This window comes from Punctularia strigosozonata (genome assembly GCF_000264995.1).
Source record: "Punctularia strigosozonata HHB-11173 SS5 unplaced genomic scaffold PUNSTscaffold_6, whole genome shotgun sequence".
Taxonomy (NCBI): Eukaryota; Fungi; Basidiomycota; class Agaricomycetes; order Corticiales; family Punctulariaceae; genus Punctularia; species Punctularia strigosozonata.
This window is the reverse complement of record NW_006767438.1, coordinates 1,199,747-1,215,525: the sequence shown is the minus strand read 5'-3', so window position 1 is coordinate 1,215,525 and position 15,779 is coordinate 1,199,747. Positions and strand designations below refer to the sequence as shown.

The following is a 15,779-nucleotide window of genomic DNA, read 5'->3' as shown; positions in this document are numbered from 1 at the left end:
TCTGATGCGAGCACACGTGGCGGCTGATGGGATGTGCCCTGTGATTGGCCGCGCCGGCGCCAACGTGCGAAAAGCTGTCGTGCCGCGGACCGAGCAAAGGCACGCGGAGATCAAGTGTGCACAAGCTGCACACACACAAAGCTTGGCTTACCTCCTCCGACCAGCGGGTTTCGGCGCCAGGGTGAGACGAGGGGCTGTTCTCTCCACCGGTATCCAAGACCATACACAGGGCCGCCAAGACCCTGCGCGCGCGGTCGCGTCTGCTTTGCTTGCCTCGCTCTTTGACCTCGACGTACCTGCTCCTCGACGGACTGGGTCTATTCAAGGGACAAGGGATATCCGCGACCCATTGATGTACTCGCAAGCTGCGATCAGCGCGCAGACACAGGCGTACGTCCTTGCACCAACCGCGGGCTCACCGTTCGATCTTCTGACGCGAACCATATTGTCGGTCCTTATCCAGTGAAGTGAATCGTTACGTCTCCACCGTCGCCTTCGCCGTCCTCTATTACGACTACTTTTTGACGATCGGGACCGAGATACAACGATACTGGAGACGGAGGCTTACATGGCCGTCCGCGTTTTTCTTCATCAACCGATACCTCTCCGTCTTTGGCCAGCTCGCGCTCGTGATCGAGAACTTCTATCACCCGCAGGATCAGGTCTGTGCACCCGAGTATTTCACGTTTCACGGCATCATGCTGAGGACGCCTGCTATCCAGTCTCGATGTGATAGGTTGCACACCTATCACCAGCTCTTCGCGGTCATCACGCAGATCATCGTCGGCAGTGAGTCTCCTTCGCATTTAATTCCGAACGTGGCTGAATCACCGTATCGCAGTCCTGCAGATCATCAGGACCTACGCGCTATACGGCCGTGACCGCAGGGTGCTCCGATTCATCCTCGCGGTCGCCGCAGTCGTGATCAGCGTCGGCCTCGTAAGTTCCTCTCCTCTCAATCCCGTCCCCCCATCTGAGCTTCCCGCGACTGCGCACTTTCGCCTTAACAATCCGTATATTGACCCGTCGATATCTTTGCGTGCGACAGTGGGCCGTTCTCGGCGACCGCAGCCAGACCATCATGCTCACCGCGCCCGGGGTCGCCATCGGCTGCATCTCCACCCTGACCCGGCACCAGTGAGTCTCTCCTCCCACCCACAGTCGAGGATAGCTCTCATCCCGCGTTCTTCGCCGCTTCCAGGGCCCTCCGTGAGTCTGGCCTTCAGATCCGTCCCCACGAAATCCGAAACACGACTATCTGACTCTCCCACGCTGCGCTCCCACTCCTGCTTCTGTGAATATAGATCTGATCATCGCCTGGACCGGTCTGATGGTGTTCGACACGATGATCTTCGCGTTCACGCTCGCCAAAGCGTTGGGACATACCCTCTCCGTCTCGCGTGGACGGCGGATGCCGGGCCACGACCTATTCGCGGTCCTCATGCGCGACGGTGAGTCACTCTCTCTCTCTTCTCCTTCGCACCCTCGTCGCATCGCTCACCCGTTCCGCAATCGCAACAGGCGCCGTATACTTCGCGTACGCCCCCCCCTCTGAACTCATTCCATCACCTTCACCTGACCCCTTCCTCTTTCTCATCCGCATCAGCGTCCTCGCCCTCTCCTCCCTCGCCAACATCCTCTCCTTCGTCCTCTTCGCGCCCTCCCTCCGCGGTCTCTTCACGGCGCCGACCAACGTCCTCGCCGCCTCGCTCATCTCGCGCCTCATGCTCAACGTCCGCGACCCGCGCGTCGTCCGCTTCGCGAGCGCCACCACCACCTCGCGCACGCGCGCCACCGACACCCGCATCGATTTCGGACCGCGGCCGCGCCGGAGCGGGACCGGGGAGTTCACGACCGGCGGCGGAGTGTCGTCGGCGGGGCAGTACGTCAGCACCGTCTTGGGCAAGTGTCCAATAACCTTTTTTTTTATCCCCCCCCTTTCATTGTTTTCCTTTCCCTAAAGCGTTCTTCCTTCTTCTTCTTCTTCTTCTTCTTCTTTTTTTCTTTTTCTGCGGCGGCGATCGCTTACTCCCGGGGGAGCGATAGAGATCAGCCCGCCGTCGGCGCAAGGCGATCCGGACTACGGCTACGGCGAGTACGGCTACGGATACGCGAGCCCGTCCGAGGACGAAGAGCGCGGGATCGACTCGACCGCCCCGAGCTCGAGGTCGGGGTGGAGTTTCGGGGGCTGGGGAGCGAGGACGCCGGGCACGGTCTCGTTCTCTCGCTGGTCCCGCAGCAGCGGGAGTAGGACGCCGGCGAGCTCCGCGCGAGCGCAGTCGGCGTCGGCTTCGAGGGACCTCTCGGGGAAGGCGACGCCGGCTTATCCGAGTGAGCGTCCGTGTTTTTTTTTCCTTCGCGAGCTAGGGATATTTTTTGTCTGTGCCACCCCGGCTGATGATCAACTCGTTCGCAGTTCAGGAGGGCGTTGAGATGCAGCCTGGGACGGGCGCGACGACGACGACGACGACGAACGCGGCTACGAATCACGATCGGATGTCGGATCCTTCGCAAGATCGCGGAGTCGACATGGCATGAGAGATGATGATGCCAAAAAGGGATGTATACGAAGACGTAACGCATCTATAACGCTATAGCATACATGGTGATAATCATTTTTTTGTATCAGTAGCAGCATCTTTGTTGTATCCGAGCGAATAGAGCTGGTATCTTGTTCGTCTCTCTGGATTTGTTGGTCGAATAGTCTGAACAGAAATGTCCCGCACGACGATTGGACTGAGGCAGAGCAAGAATAGTCGCTGGCGCTTCTGATGGGGCGATGCGCGGAGTGCCGTCTTTGGGTCAAGCTATCTCGCCCTTTCGCAAACGAGCGCCAGTTTCGGCGAGATGTGAACGGCAATCTTCCCGCTACAGCTCTAGATACCCTCAGGTTCACTAGGACCTACGCATCGGCTGTGCCTTCTGCCATAGGTCTGGGACAGCGAACGGTTTCATCATCGGTTGGCTGCTATCGCCGTAGATCCCACTGGAGAAATGTCCGACGCTGTTCCCGCATATATCGAGCAGTGGGATAGCGGCATGACTTTCGACTGAACGTCCACCCCAGCTCCACCTCCTTAGTGCATGGCGTTGTGGGCCCAGCCAGCAGCGGATGTTCAACTTCAGGTGTGAGTAACACGAACTACTAGCGGGATACCGTTGGCATTCTTACTATTCGAATCAGGGACGTTGCGCGCTATGCCACGACCATGGGCATTACCATCCTCTTCTACGACTATACCTTGACGTTCTCAACAGAGTTCGATCGGTATTGGACCAAGGGTGCGAGCTGGGCCTCGATCCTGTTCTTCTTGAATAGGTACCTTTCCGCTGGAGAAATCATGCTCCTCGTGGAGGATTTCCGCCGAAGCAGTCAAGTGCGTTCCATTGGACGCTTCTCGCTGTTGAAAGCTGACGGCTATGATGTTTGTTCTCCAGGAGGAATGCCGCATGTTGCACAAATACCACCAGATCCTCGCAATCGTCATTCAATTCGTCATCGGAGGTACGTCTGTGCGTCTTGTAGGCAGACCCGGAACTCATGGTTGCATTCCGGCAGTTTCGCAGGTCTTGCGCACGTATGCCGTATACAATCGCAGTTTCAAAATTCTCGCATTCCTTGTTGTGACCGGTCTGGCGGCCGTAGGCGTTGCTTTGGTGAGCATTGTTATGATTCCGTGAGACGAAGAGGCTCACCGGAAGGTAGTTGGCCGTTCTCGGCGATCAAAGTGACAGCCACGACTACCTGGGGCCTGAACCCGTGAGCGGTTGCCTCTCCCCTCTCGACAAACAGCAGTAAGTTGCTTCGATGTTGCCACTGTCGGGAACTATCGCAACTCAGACTTGAACAGATCTATAGGCGAGTACCATACACAAATTCTCCCCACAAAGACTCACTCCAGTCATTTCGGACATTCCAAACTTCCTTGCATTCGTCGCTTGGTGACCCACCACCCCATATTTTCCTCAAACCGATCCGATGACGACATTGTCTTGCAGGCTTAGCGATTGCGTGGTCCGGATTGCTTGCCTTCGATAGCGTCGTTTTCGGTCTAATGCTATGGAAGTATGTACGCCAAAGGTCGTTCCTTGCCCGCGGTACTCTCATGCATGATGGTAAGATCTCATACATATCTGCGTCACCGTCGGCGTTGACTGACTCATGGAAAACTACTAGGGACGATGTATTTCGGGTGGGTAGCGACATGTTGGACGCTTGCTTCGGCTACTGATCATCTATTTCTCCTCAGGATAATGGCTATCACATATATCTTCACCATTGCGTCATTCATTGTCGCTCCTCCAGCGTTACGTTCTGTTGGCGTCGCACCAGCGAACTTCCTGGCCACGACACTTATGTCCCGACTGATGCTGAACATACGTGATCCTCGTCTTCATCGGTATCCAGACACCGCAATCGGAGGGACATCTGGATCAACATCCTTGGATATTCGAATGATGACAATCACCCAGTCAAATGATGAGAGTGCCGGGGCCGTACGTGTCGTTCTCGGTACGTCCTTTATCAGAGCTTGCGACAAGCGACGATCTCAGTCAGCGACAATGTTGCGAACAGATCGTCGATACAACGATTCCGACGTTGAAATGCAACAGATATCAAGCATGACCGATGGCACGAATGTTCGAGGGCCTGTTCATGAGCACGGCACATGCCAAATCATCCGCAGCGAGGCTGAGCGCGAATCTATAGGTGATGTGTTGGACCGATGAGAAGCGCACTCTAGGCCGGCGAATCAGCTCAATCTACGAGATCTGTATGATATGTTTGCTCAAAAAATTGGTCGGAATCACCCCTAGAACAAGTTTAGCTGTTGCAATGCAACGACACCAGTACAGTGGCCGCAACTGGCAGGCACGCAGGATCGATGGTGGCGTCACGACCTGGCGACCCAAGATCAACCCAAGATAACACTGGGATGATTTGATCGCCATGTGAATGCCATGGAAGGTCTGGATTGTGGTTCCGACGATGTTGCTCCTTGGAGTCCTCGACGAAGACGAAGCTGGTGTCGATCACGCAGGTGTATGCTCCCTCGGTCACCTTGACGACGCAACTCAATTCTGCAAGTTATCAAGATTTCTCCCCTTGCAAACTCTCACACGCGCGCATTAGAGTCCGGCCGTCGCAGACCATTCCACAGATGTATGACCTCTTCATCTTCATAGTCTCTCGCTCCTGGCACACGTAGCCATGTGGAAGGCTTGGACACGCGCCTATTCGGGCCTTTGGCATTTGTGAACCTCGTGATACAGCGCTATCTCATTACGGCATATTCTATTCTCATCCGTGGACTCGATGTGGCTTCTGTTTGGAACTTCAGCTGTGCATGGCCACCATCCTGGTGGAAAGTTAATCGTGATCACCTGCGCTCCGATGCCCAAGTTCATAGGAGCGCGCTGCGGGTGTGCTCCGCCTTAAGGGTAAGCAAACAGGGCGGAAATTCAGCCTCGCAACTAGAACCCGAACCTCTCCTGTACCTCGCTCATGTCGCTGGCGACTCAGTTGGGGGCAGAGATCCAGTTTCAAGGGTGCGTGTTTTAACATCCCGTTTGCGGCTCGCTGACCTCCAACCTATTCGCGCAGGGATCTAACACGCTATGTGGCGACCATCGGTACCACAATCCTATGCTACGATTACTCCTTAACGTTCGCGGACGAGGTAGACCGGTATTGGAGCAAGAACATCGGTTGGGCTTCAGTGCTATACTTTCTCAACCGATATTGTTCGTTCGGGGAGATCATGTTCCTTGTGGAGGACTTCTGGAGGAGCAGTCAGGTACGAGGACATCCAGACTTCGTCATACGAACATGCGGAGAGCCTGCATCAAACATAATTTGGCCTACCAGAGGCAATGCGATGCCGTGCACGCATACCATCAAATATTGGCGATATTCATCCAACTGGTCGTTGGCGGTGAGCCTGAATATATCGCTCTTATGGCTCGAGGCGTAACCTTGATCGACTCAGTCTTGCAGATCATGCGAACATACGCGATTTATAATCGCAGTCGCAGAATCCTATTTTCTCTGCTCGGATACGGGTTTGGCGTCATTGGCATCGCTTTGGTGTGTCGCGACTATAGAACTCATATATGAAATAGACATTCTCATCACGCTGCGCTCACAGTGGGCCGTCTTGGGTGATCACAGCCCAACAATCAATGTGCCCATACACAATAATATTGTGGGATGTGTATCGTTGCTGACAAGACAGCAGTAAGAACACAGCTCGATCACGCACTTTGGTTACATGCTGATATTTTGTCAGGGCGCTGCGTAAGCTACACCAGTCTACGGGCTAGCTGTGTTTACACTTGTTCATGACATTCGTTGCTCAGGCCTGGCCATCACCTGGTCCGGATTACTCGCTTTCGATGTTGCAATCTTTGGGCTTATGTTGTGCAAATACATGACCCAAAGAAGGTTCCTGGCGCGGGGTACTCTTATGCGCGATGGTGTGTTTCTATGGCTCTCGCACAACGAGGAATACTAACCCCCTGGGTATTCCTGAAGGAACGCTCTACTTCGGGTACGCCTTCAACCGTCCTCATTTCACTGGAAGCAGCTCCTTATCACCTCTTTTATAACGCATGCAGCATCATGGCACTCTGCTACACGTTCACAATCGCCGCCTTCCTTGCTTTCCCGCCCGCACTCAGAGGAATAGGTGGCGCACCTGCGAATTCGCTGTCTTCGATGCTCATGTCCCGGTTAATGCTCAACATCCGCGATCCCCGCAAGCAACGATTTCAGAACATGAATATGGACCATACAACGGGAGCAGGCCTGGATATATTCACACGTGTACTCTCTGCGCCGAACAATAACCGAGAGGTTATCAACGTCACATGTGGTGAGTTTCATCCCCGCGCATGTAGTACTAGTACCCCGATGCTGAATACGACGCACCTATCAGCCGAATACCACGGCATCGATTTCGAAATGCATACATTGCCGTCTGACGCGGACATTACGGAGATTAAACAACATTCTGCTCACAGATGACGCCGATAGATACCATTTTTTGTGCGACAGAGTCGCTGGTAGTCGGTTTGCTGTACTGCTAGAAGATCTATATGATACCCACGGGCGCATAGAGGATATGGAAGGCTTATGAGAATTCCTCAGCGAGACATTACTGTAACATCTGTGATCAACTCGAAAGAAGATGTCCGCTCGACGTAGGATTGTTGTAGACGCGTTTCATGATGTCGCGCTTTACTAGTGCGTTGCGCAATACATCAGCAGGTCCAAATTTTGGCGTGGGATTTCGTCTGGGTATCTTGACACAACAATGGATAGCTGCGAGGTATTGATTTGTCCACGAGGCACAATATACATACATGGGACGCAGTGCTAGCGCACCAAGATATCTATTTTCGTGTAATGGGCGGAAGTGTGCGTCACCAACACGATTCCGGGTCCCAACGAACATGATGTGTCTCGTGCGTCAAAAGACTGTCCTGCATCGACAATGGTTCATGTGCAGAGACACGCGTTGATTTCCTGATATGCAGTATGACCCGGGACACCAGGATGCTATGCAGAGTGTGAACTATCCTGTGTGCATCGCAATGACTAAGGTAAAGTGCCTAGAATTAATGAACTCGCATACGTACTGTATCATCGATGAGGACTTTCCCGGGCTCTGTTGGCGAGGTATATCAGTTGCAGTGCTTACGTATCAACAAGTTAGGCAACTTAGAAAATATCCCAGGGACCATTACGCCCCCCAGAATACGCAGGCAGCACTCGTCAATTTCTCGTCCATTTCCGATATACACATCGTCGCTCGAGCAACAGGTGTATACTAGGAGCGGTGATTGATCCCTGCGCATATATGCACGACCGACTCTCACATCCAGTGATCAACGGCCAGAGCAGTATTAACGATATTCCGCATTTAACGAAGCTGTATACATGAGTTCTCAATCGATCCTGAATGCGACTGAATACGATTATCAACGGCACAGAGCACCTTGCGTGGTACCTTCCTTATGGAAGTAGTACTCACAGCATATGCGCGACTCTCGTTACCCTACTGAAGAAATTCATAGTATCAGGATCAGGATAGGGTTGAGATCTCCGGTCTGGATGAGGATGATACTAAATCAGAGGTTAATCATGAGCAATCGTACGGGCGCTCTGATTGACACGTGTATGTCGTCGAATCTAGATTGTCAACATAGGCCAGCCAATAATCCGCTGCTTGGTGGAGCAGATCTGCGATGCTGCAGAATCTTGAACCCTTCGCGGATTCAGGACCACGAGTCCTTTACGTTTCAGTGCACATCCCTCGATTAGTAGAAATATATATTCACCAATGTGACTCAGGATCGTGCTGGGACTCGTACTGTCTATACACAGTATACACAGGAGGAATACTCAGCATTGACAAGGGCTCATGTGCAGGAAGCTGCGCCGTCTTTCTCAATCGCAAGATCACCCGGGATACCAGGATGCTATGCAGGGCATGCAAAATCCTGTTTGCGATGCAATGAGTACCGTAGGACGGAGAATAAAAGGCTTTGCACGCACTGTATCATAGACGATGCTCGCTCCGGATCCTGTAAATCGCGCATATCAATAGTTAAGATGATTTGGACAGGAGAACACACATTACCGCGCGGACCAATACCACGATATTGGCGATGCTAGGCACTGCAGATTCTACGATTAGTTGAATCCGTTGGGGTCCGTCGCTGCTCTCACATAAAAAATACAAATAGTACATCATTCCTAGAGGATGTGTTAGATGAATGGACTAAAGTTGTCATGTGGGGTCTGACCGTCGCGATACAGGGTTGTGAACAGACGCGAACTATGCGTATGCTGACCATCATCTGCGGTGCGGATGTGCCCCTATGGTCAGATGCGGCATGGATATCAGCTTGATCCGCGTTGTGTGACGTACGTGAGATGCAGTATTGCGCCACAGTGAATGCCAGAATAACTGGAACCCATCGGTTGCTGTAGCTGTAGAAACATCGAGGGTCTATCCATCACGCACCAGTCTCCGAGATCGTGAGAAGTAGGAATGCCTTCCATATCTCGTTTCGTCCGGCCACTTCCAGACATCCTCTCAGGCCCGGTATGGTGGCGCTTATGGTGATGACTGCGATGTAAGGGTGAGCCTCGATCAGAAGCATGATGAGCGGGGGTCGACATACAACGCGTTTGGAGTTGGTATCGAGCTAGAATGATCACCGCAGCGCCGGAAAACCCCTGAGCCACACATTACTATGCGTCCAGTCACGCAGATGATCAATACTTACGACAAACGAGGCCCAGAGGATGTACGCAACACGTGTGCTGTTGCGCCATATTGCGCATGTTCGGACTACTAGGAGAGCTAAACGCATTCACCCGAGTTAGGCAGAGACCGCGGGGAGTGTGTATAAACTAGCCTTCTGCCACGGCTAAACCGATGAGAACGAGAGCTGCGCCCGAACGCGTTGAGATCACGATGTGCCGTGTACAACACTACACCCACAGTTAACGATGGCATCGCCTTGTTGGCACATCTGAGAGAGAGACCAAGGCTACTTGAGCGCGAGCTCGGCATACAAGCTCAAGAGCGGAATCACCCATTCATCGCGAGCCAAGACCCGACCTTCATATCTAGTCAGTCATGAGAACGAGGCGAGCATCAGAAGCGCTCACGAGCTAATCCAAGTATCGCATCTGAAAATGGAGCCAATCTGTTCATGAAGTAAAGAATCTTGATCCAAGAGAGCTTAGAGCCCCATATCAACGAGACCTAACCGACTAGGCTTGATGGTTGCTTGGCTCATACCGTACAAGACCACGCACCTCATCGTCCAGCGTGAGGCAGAAGTCGTATATCTGGAGTGTGTACGTCTACTCAGTATCGTCCAACAGCCACCACACGCGATGCAGCAACAGACCAGAAGCGGGACCGACGCGCCTTGGCGTTCGTCAGCTAGTTGTCACCATCATCACATGCACATTCTTACTGATAAAATACTGGGGAAAACATGTTAGCAGTGCTTTGACTCTTCAAGGCCAAACGCTTACATTTGCGAACTGCACGCGCTGAAGAACAGGAATCACGTCGGCCATGGTGGCGCAACCGCCAGACGCGAGGGCCAAAGCGTACGATATCGTATGTCTTATATGTTGGTCGCTAGGCGCCGCGCCACGCTAAAGCGCGGTCAGCTTCCGTAGTGATACCAAAGATACGCACAAGTCTCTCTCCCTGCCTCTCTCTAATTGAAGAAGAATGTTCGTCACCCGAGCAACGGAGTATAGTTAGGTTGTTCTTTGACTTTGCGTCGTACGCAATCGCCCAGCCTTATTCAGGGGCCTGGCTCGTGATCGCCGAGCATCTGATATCTATCATCCACCAAGGTTCCGTACGTACAGAACCTATGTCCAACAGTCGTAGAATATGAGTAGAATCACCCCTTGCATCAGGCTTTGGTGCGGCGGTAGGCGGTATCTCCTCAGGATCGTTGGCGTATGCATGTCAAGGCACTGCCATGGTAAATATGGATCTTGCACCACATTAGCATGGCAGGTGCAGTACGCCAATTGAGAAGAGAGAAACATAGCACGTCGGCACACTGCGAGATAATAAAGTACGAGCTTTGGGGAAGAGAGAGGGCGGGAAACCTGGCGACTGTGGCGGCGGATGCTACCGCTTACCGTATTTGGCAATATACGTGTCATACTCCCCGGTTCCAGCGCCATCTTCCCTAGACTTCCCTTCGTTATTTGTCCCGACCTCGCCATCCTCCCCGCTCACGACCTCGCATGAAACTCAAAGAAATCTCGCGGACTGCGACCTTCGCGTGGTCGCCGGCGCCGGCGCCGCCCCTGCTGGCCACGGGCTCCGTCGCCGGCGCGCTCGACGAGTCCTTCAGCAACGAGAGCCAGCTCGAAATCTGGGCGCCCGACTTCAGCGACGCGGCGGAATACGACCTCGGAGGCGAGGGAAGGCCTGGGCCGAAGGGCGTGGTTAGCACTCATGCGAAGTGAGGAGACCGCGTCTTGTTCGTATGAATGAGCACACGGAGCTGATCGACGCGCGGGCTAGATTCAACCGCATTGCATGGGGATATGTAGATGGAAATAGACCGAAGGGAGTCATTGCTGCTGGGATGGAGAACGGCGAGCTTGGGATATGGGACGCGGACAAGATTGTCGCTAGTGCGGAGTGCGTCGATTCGTTGATGCGATGGCTATCCGCTTCGATATCATACTAACCGAATTCCTTCACAGACCAACCGAGTCGCTCATTCTCCGTAACGACACGCACAGTGGACCCATACGCGGCCTTGACTTCAACTCAATCCAAACGAACTTGCTCGCATCTGGCGCCGTCGGCGGCGAGGTAACGCCCACATTCCGCTCGGCGCGCGATTGCAGCCACTTAACCAAGCTATCGCTACTCAGGTCTTCATCTGGGATCTTCGCGATCCGTCCAAGCCCTATTCTCCCGGCTCGCGATCTCAAAAGTTGGATGAAATCACGTCTCTCGCGTGGAACCATCAGGTCCCGCACATCCTGTCCACCGCCTCCAGCACCGGCTACACGGTCGTATGGGATCTGCGAGGAAAGCGTGAGGTTGTTGCCCTTGCGTATGGTGGTGGCGCCGGGACGCTCGCAGGCGCATCTATCGGAGGTATTGGTATGGGCGCTGGCGGGAGGAGAGGAATGAGTGACGTGGCCTGGCATCCGGATAACGTGTGTTACATGCAGCTGGTGGCTGGATGGTATACTGACTACACCAACTGTAGGCCACGAGGATCGTTACGTCCTCTGAAGACGACACCTCGCCCGTGATCATGGTTTGGGACTTGCGTAACGCTCGCGCCCCAGAGAAGGTGAGGACGGAATGTCGTTCCACGTACTAATCTAAAACGTGCCCCCCCTGTATAGATCCTCACGGGTCATGAGAAGGGCGTGCTTTCGCTCTCCTGGTGCAAGCAGGACGCGGACCTACTTCTGTCTTGCGGGAAGGACAATCGCGTGTTGTGCTGGAACCCTCAGTCAAGTGAGATCATCGGCGAGGTGAGTTTTCTTGCCGCTCTTCAGTCGTCGCCGCTGATATTTGCTCATGGGATCTCCAGGTGCCTTCTGCCGACAACTGGGCGTTCCAGGTCCAGTGGTGCCCGCGCAACCCTGACCTTTTCGCCGCCGGCTTCTTCGACGGCACCATCGGCATCCATAACGTCCAGGGCACCAACCAGGATACCCCCTCGCAGGCGCCCACCGCGGCGGCGTCCCAATCAGGAGCCGACATCTTCGACGCGCCAGAATACACGCGCACTACGCAGGCGACGCTCTCGCTCAGTCAGCCGCCCAAGTGGCTCAAACGGCCCGTCGGCGCCACCTGGGGCTACGGCGGCAAGCTGGTCAGCGTGAGCAACCTGCCCGGCGCTCAGGGCAAGGCGCAGAGCAGCGTCGTGCACGTGCGCAAAGTCGTCACCGAGGAGGCCATCGTGGAACGCGCGAAGAAGCTGACAGAGGCGGTCAAGTCCGACGCGCTGAGCGAGCTCGCGAAGGAACGCGCCGGCGACGACCCGGCTGGCGCGAGCGAAGCGTGGAAGGCGCTGCTAAGCTTATTCCATGCGGATTCGAGGGATGAGCTCGTGACACTACTCGGCTTCTCGAAGGAGGAGATCGCTAAGCGCGTCGCACAGGCTGTGACGAATTTGAAGGAGCAGGCGGACGAGCGCGCATCAGCCACACCTGTCGACCAAGAGCTGACTGAAACGCACATCCAGGCGCCACGGGAGCCTGTCGTGAGTTTTGCGGAACCCGAGAAGAGCGGAGACGTCACGAGCGACGTGGAGGGTGGCGAAGCCGAGGCTGCCGACAACGCGAACGGAGCTGCGGAGGCGACTCCATCCGAGGTTAGTGCCAGCGTTGCGAGCGACGCTACGGGCGCCACGACGACCGGAGACGGGGAGTCGACGACCACTGTGCCCTCCTTGTTCGGCGACGAAAACATCGGTACGCCGCAGACAGATGCCGCTGCCGACTTCTTCAGCAGCATGGGCATGGCCCGCGGCGCGGACGACACGAGCTTGCACCCCCAGGTTCCGCACACGAACTACCCGATTGACTCGAGCGTTGCGGCGACTATCGGTAGCCGACCATCGAGCGCGGCTAGCGAAGGATTGAAGAATAATACCTTCAGGATCTACCCCGCGGACGAGAGTGAGACCGACCGATTGGTTACGAAGGCCCTCGTGCTCGGCGACTTCGAGAGCGCGGTGACGCTGTGCTTGAGCGTCGAGCGGTTCGCGGACGCGATCCTGCTCGCGGTGAAGGGCGGCCCGGAGCTGCTGGCGAAGACGCAGAAGGCCTACTTTGAGAAGCGCACCACGCAGCTGCCGTACCTGCGCTTGTTCGGCAGCATCGTCACGAATGATTTGGCGGACATCGTCCAAAACGCGGATCTGCAGGAGTGGCAGGAGATCTTCGTCGTGCTGTGCACATTCGCGAGCCAGGAGGAATTCGCGGGTCTTGCGGAGCAGCTCGGCCAGCGGTTGGAGTTCCAGAGCCGCCTTGTGAAGGCGACCGAGGACGGGCAGCCCGAGTTGGCCAAGGAGCTGAGAAAAAATGCAACGTTGACATATCTGGCAGCTGGTCGGCTGGAACGGCTGGTGAACATCTGGGTGGAGGAGCTCGCCGAAGAAGAGAAGGCTCGGGAGGAAGGAGAGGAACAAAGCCTATACTCGGCGCACGCGCACGCGTTGCAGACATTCGTGGAGAAGGTGACAGTCTTCCGCAGCGCTATCAAGTACGCGGATTCCGATCTCCAGCAAGGAGCGTCGTCGGGTCAAAACGCGTCCACAAAGTTGTACAAGCTGTCAGCGTTGTACGACCGCTACCTCGAATACGCGGATCTGCTCGTTGCGCAAGGATTGGTGGGCGAGGCTGTGGAGTTCTTGAAGTTGACCCCAACGGACTACTCTGGCAGTGCCGTCGACTTCACTGGCGAAAGGGAGAGGCTTCTGGTCGCGGCTGGGCAAAGCGCTCCCGTCGCAGGACCGTCCAAGCTAGCTCCAGCCCCCGCTCCTGCCGCTGTACCTGCTTCGACATCCAGTTATGGGTACCAGCAAGCCCCCGTTCACCTGCAGCAGCAACAGGCTCCTCAAGTTAAGCAGCCCAGTGCCGCACATTCCATTTACGATCAATACACCGCTGCAGCGCCGCAACAGCCTAGTGGCCCCTATGCACCTCCCATCACACAGCAGCCCAGCGGTCCGTATGCGCCAGCCCGTCCTCCCAGTACCACGCAACCGCCTTACCAGACCACTGGTGCTACACCGTACGCGCCGCCCAACCCCTATGGTGGTGGTCCAACCACGAGCGGTCCCGGATGGCAACAGCAGGCACCCCCTCAGCCTGCTGTCTCCCTGCCTCCACCGCCGCGAGCGATGAATGGCGGTCCTGGTACTGCTTCCTTGCCACCACCTCCCAAACGCCAGGCCGGAGGATGGAATGATGCGCCGCCGGTCTTGGATCGCCGACAGACACCCACCGTTGGGACCGCCGCTAAGCCTGCTGCGATTACATCGCCGTTCCCCAACTCTAGCCCGCAGACTCCCAACGTACCGTTCGGCGGTCCTGGGACGCCGGCGAGCTTGCCGCCGCCACCGCCGCGGACCGCTAGCGCGCAAGGTGGACGTCTGCCACCTGGCCCACCTCCCCAGCGTGGTTTGGCGCACCCGCCTCCACCTCAGGGAGGTCCTGGACCGTACCCGCCTTCCCGCCCACCTACTACAGGACCCCCAGGACAGCCGCAAAACTTGCCACCCCCGCCTCATCGCGGAGCGGTTCCCCCTGTTGGACCGCCGAATGCCGGCCCCGGTTCGCCCAGGCAGCCGCCTCCAGGACAATTCGCCCCACCACCTCAACGCGGACATGTGGCTCCTCCAATTGGACAAGCACCTTCTGGATTCGCTCCAAACACCGGAGCGCCCTACAACCGGGCTACGCCTCCGCCGGTGCAGCAGATGCAAGCGCCGCCCAGAGGACCTGGCGGCTACGATCGCGCCATGTCGCCTCCTCAGCCCACGGGGCCATACGGCCCTCCACCTGGTGCCGCTCGCGCTGCTCCGCCCCCAGGGCCCGGAGCGGGTATCCCGCCATCTGCTGTGGGACCACCGCCCCCGGGCGGCCCGAGCATGGCGCCACCAAGGTCGGCGAGCATCAACCGCGCGCCGTCTCAGCAAGGTCCGCCGCCGCCGAAATACCGTACGTCCTTTGACATCGGCCGAGGACTGCCTATTGACGCCTTCGCAGCCGCTGGTGATAGGTCGCATATCCCCGACGCGTCTAAACCTATCTATGACATCATTTCTGGACAGTTGAACCACCTAAAGCAGATAACTCCCGTACGTATATTGGACATCAGTTGATGCTTATATTCAGCTAGACTAATGAAATGTACATTTTCAGCCTCAACAGAAACGGTTCGTAGACGATTTGGAGCGCCGCATCAACCCGCTCTTCGATGCCCTCAACTGCGAGACTCTATCTCAGCCGGTCGTTGCCCAGCTTTCAGTCCTCACCCAAGGTATGGTCGTTCGGAGACACTTATTGCTTATATGGATGCTGACGAGGCCACTGCAGCTATGGCAGCTCACGACCGCGACGCCGCCCTTGCCATTCACGTTGATCTTCTCACCAAAGGCTCGCTTACGGACGACATCGGTTTGTGGATGTCAGGGGTCAAGCAGCTGATTATGCGGTTGTAATGTGCAACATGTCTCGTTCT

The 15,779-nt window shown here is 55.8% G+C and overlaps 4 protein-coding genes across 4 annotated transcripts; 3 read left to right on the top strand and 1 right to left on the bottom strand.

The window, feature by feature from the left end:
* Positions 1 to 31: 31 nt before the first annotated feature.
* On the top strand, positions 32 to 2,538 carry PUNSTDRAFT_143707 (uncharacterized protein; the record flags this gene model as incomplete). Its single annotated transcript, XM_007383739.1, has 10 exons — positions 32 to 390; positions 464 to 662; positions 723 to 789; positions 842 to 939; positions 1,049 to 1,137; positions 1,202 to 1,209; positions 1,305 to 1,451; positions 1,522 to 1,882; positions 2,054 to 2,331; positions 2,417 to 2,538. The coding sequence occupies 10 exons, from the start codon at positions 32 to 34 to the stop codon at positions 2,536 to 2,538; spliced, it is 1,728 nt and encodes a 575-aa protein (XP_007383801.1).
* Positions 2,539 to 3,209: 671 nt separating this feature from the next.
* PUNSTDRAFT_134272 (uncharacterized protein) lies at positions 3,210 to 3,799 on the top strand (the record flags this gene model as incomplete). The annotated part of the gene is made up of 4 exons (XM_007383738.1): positions 3,210 to 3,377; positions 3,439 to 3,505; positions 3,560 to 3,657; positions 3,707 to 3,799. 4 exons carry the CDS (start codon positions 3,210 to 3,212, stop codon positions 3,797 to 3,799), a joined length of 426 nt encoding a protein of 141 aa, XP_007383800.1.
* A 5,765-nt stretch (positions 3,800 to 9,564) lies between these two features.
* On the bottom strand, positions 9,565 to 10,105 carry PUNSTDRAFT_134271 (uncharacterized protein; the record flags this gene model as incomplete). The annotated part of the gene is made up of 6 exons (XM_007383737.1): positions 9,565 to 9,635; positions 9,686 to 9,782; positions 9,836 to 9,868; positions 9,931 to 9,950; positions 10,000 to 10,009; positions 10,061 to 10,105. 6 exons carry the CDS (start codon positions 10,103 to 10,105, stop codon positions 9,565 to 9,567), a joined length of 276 nt encoding a protein of 91 aa, XP_007383799.1.
* A 693-nt stretch (positions 10,106 to 10,798) lies between these two features.
* On the top strand, positions 10,799 to 15,759 carry PUNSTDRAFT_113628 (WD40 repeat-like protein; the record flags this gene model as incomplete). The annotated part of the gene is made up of 10 exons (XM_007383736.1): positions 10,799 to 11,019; positions 11,082 to 11,201; positions 11,267 to 11,378; positions 11,441 to 11,731; positions 11,785 to 11,871; positions 11,927 to 12,058; positions 12,118 to 15,256; positions 15,305 to 15,396; positions 15,461 to 15,578; positions 15,635 to 15,759. The coding sequence occupies 10 exons, from the start codon at positions 10,799 to 10,801 to the stop codon at positions 15,757 to 15,759; spliced, it is 4,437 nt and encodes a 1,478-aa protein (XP_007383798.1).
* Positions 15,760 to 15,779: the final 20 nt, after the last annotated feature.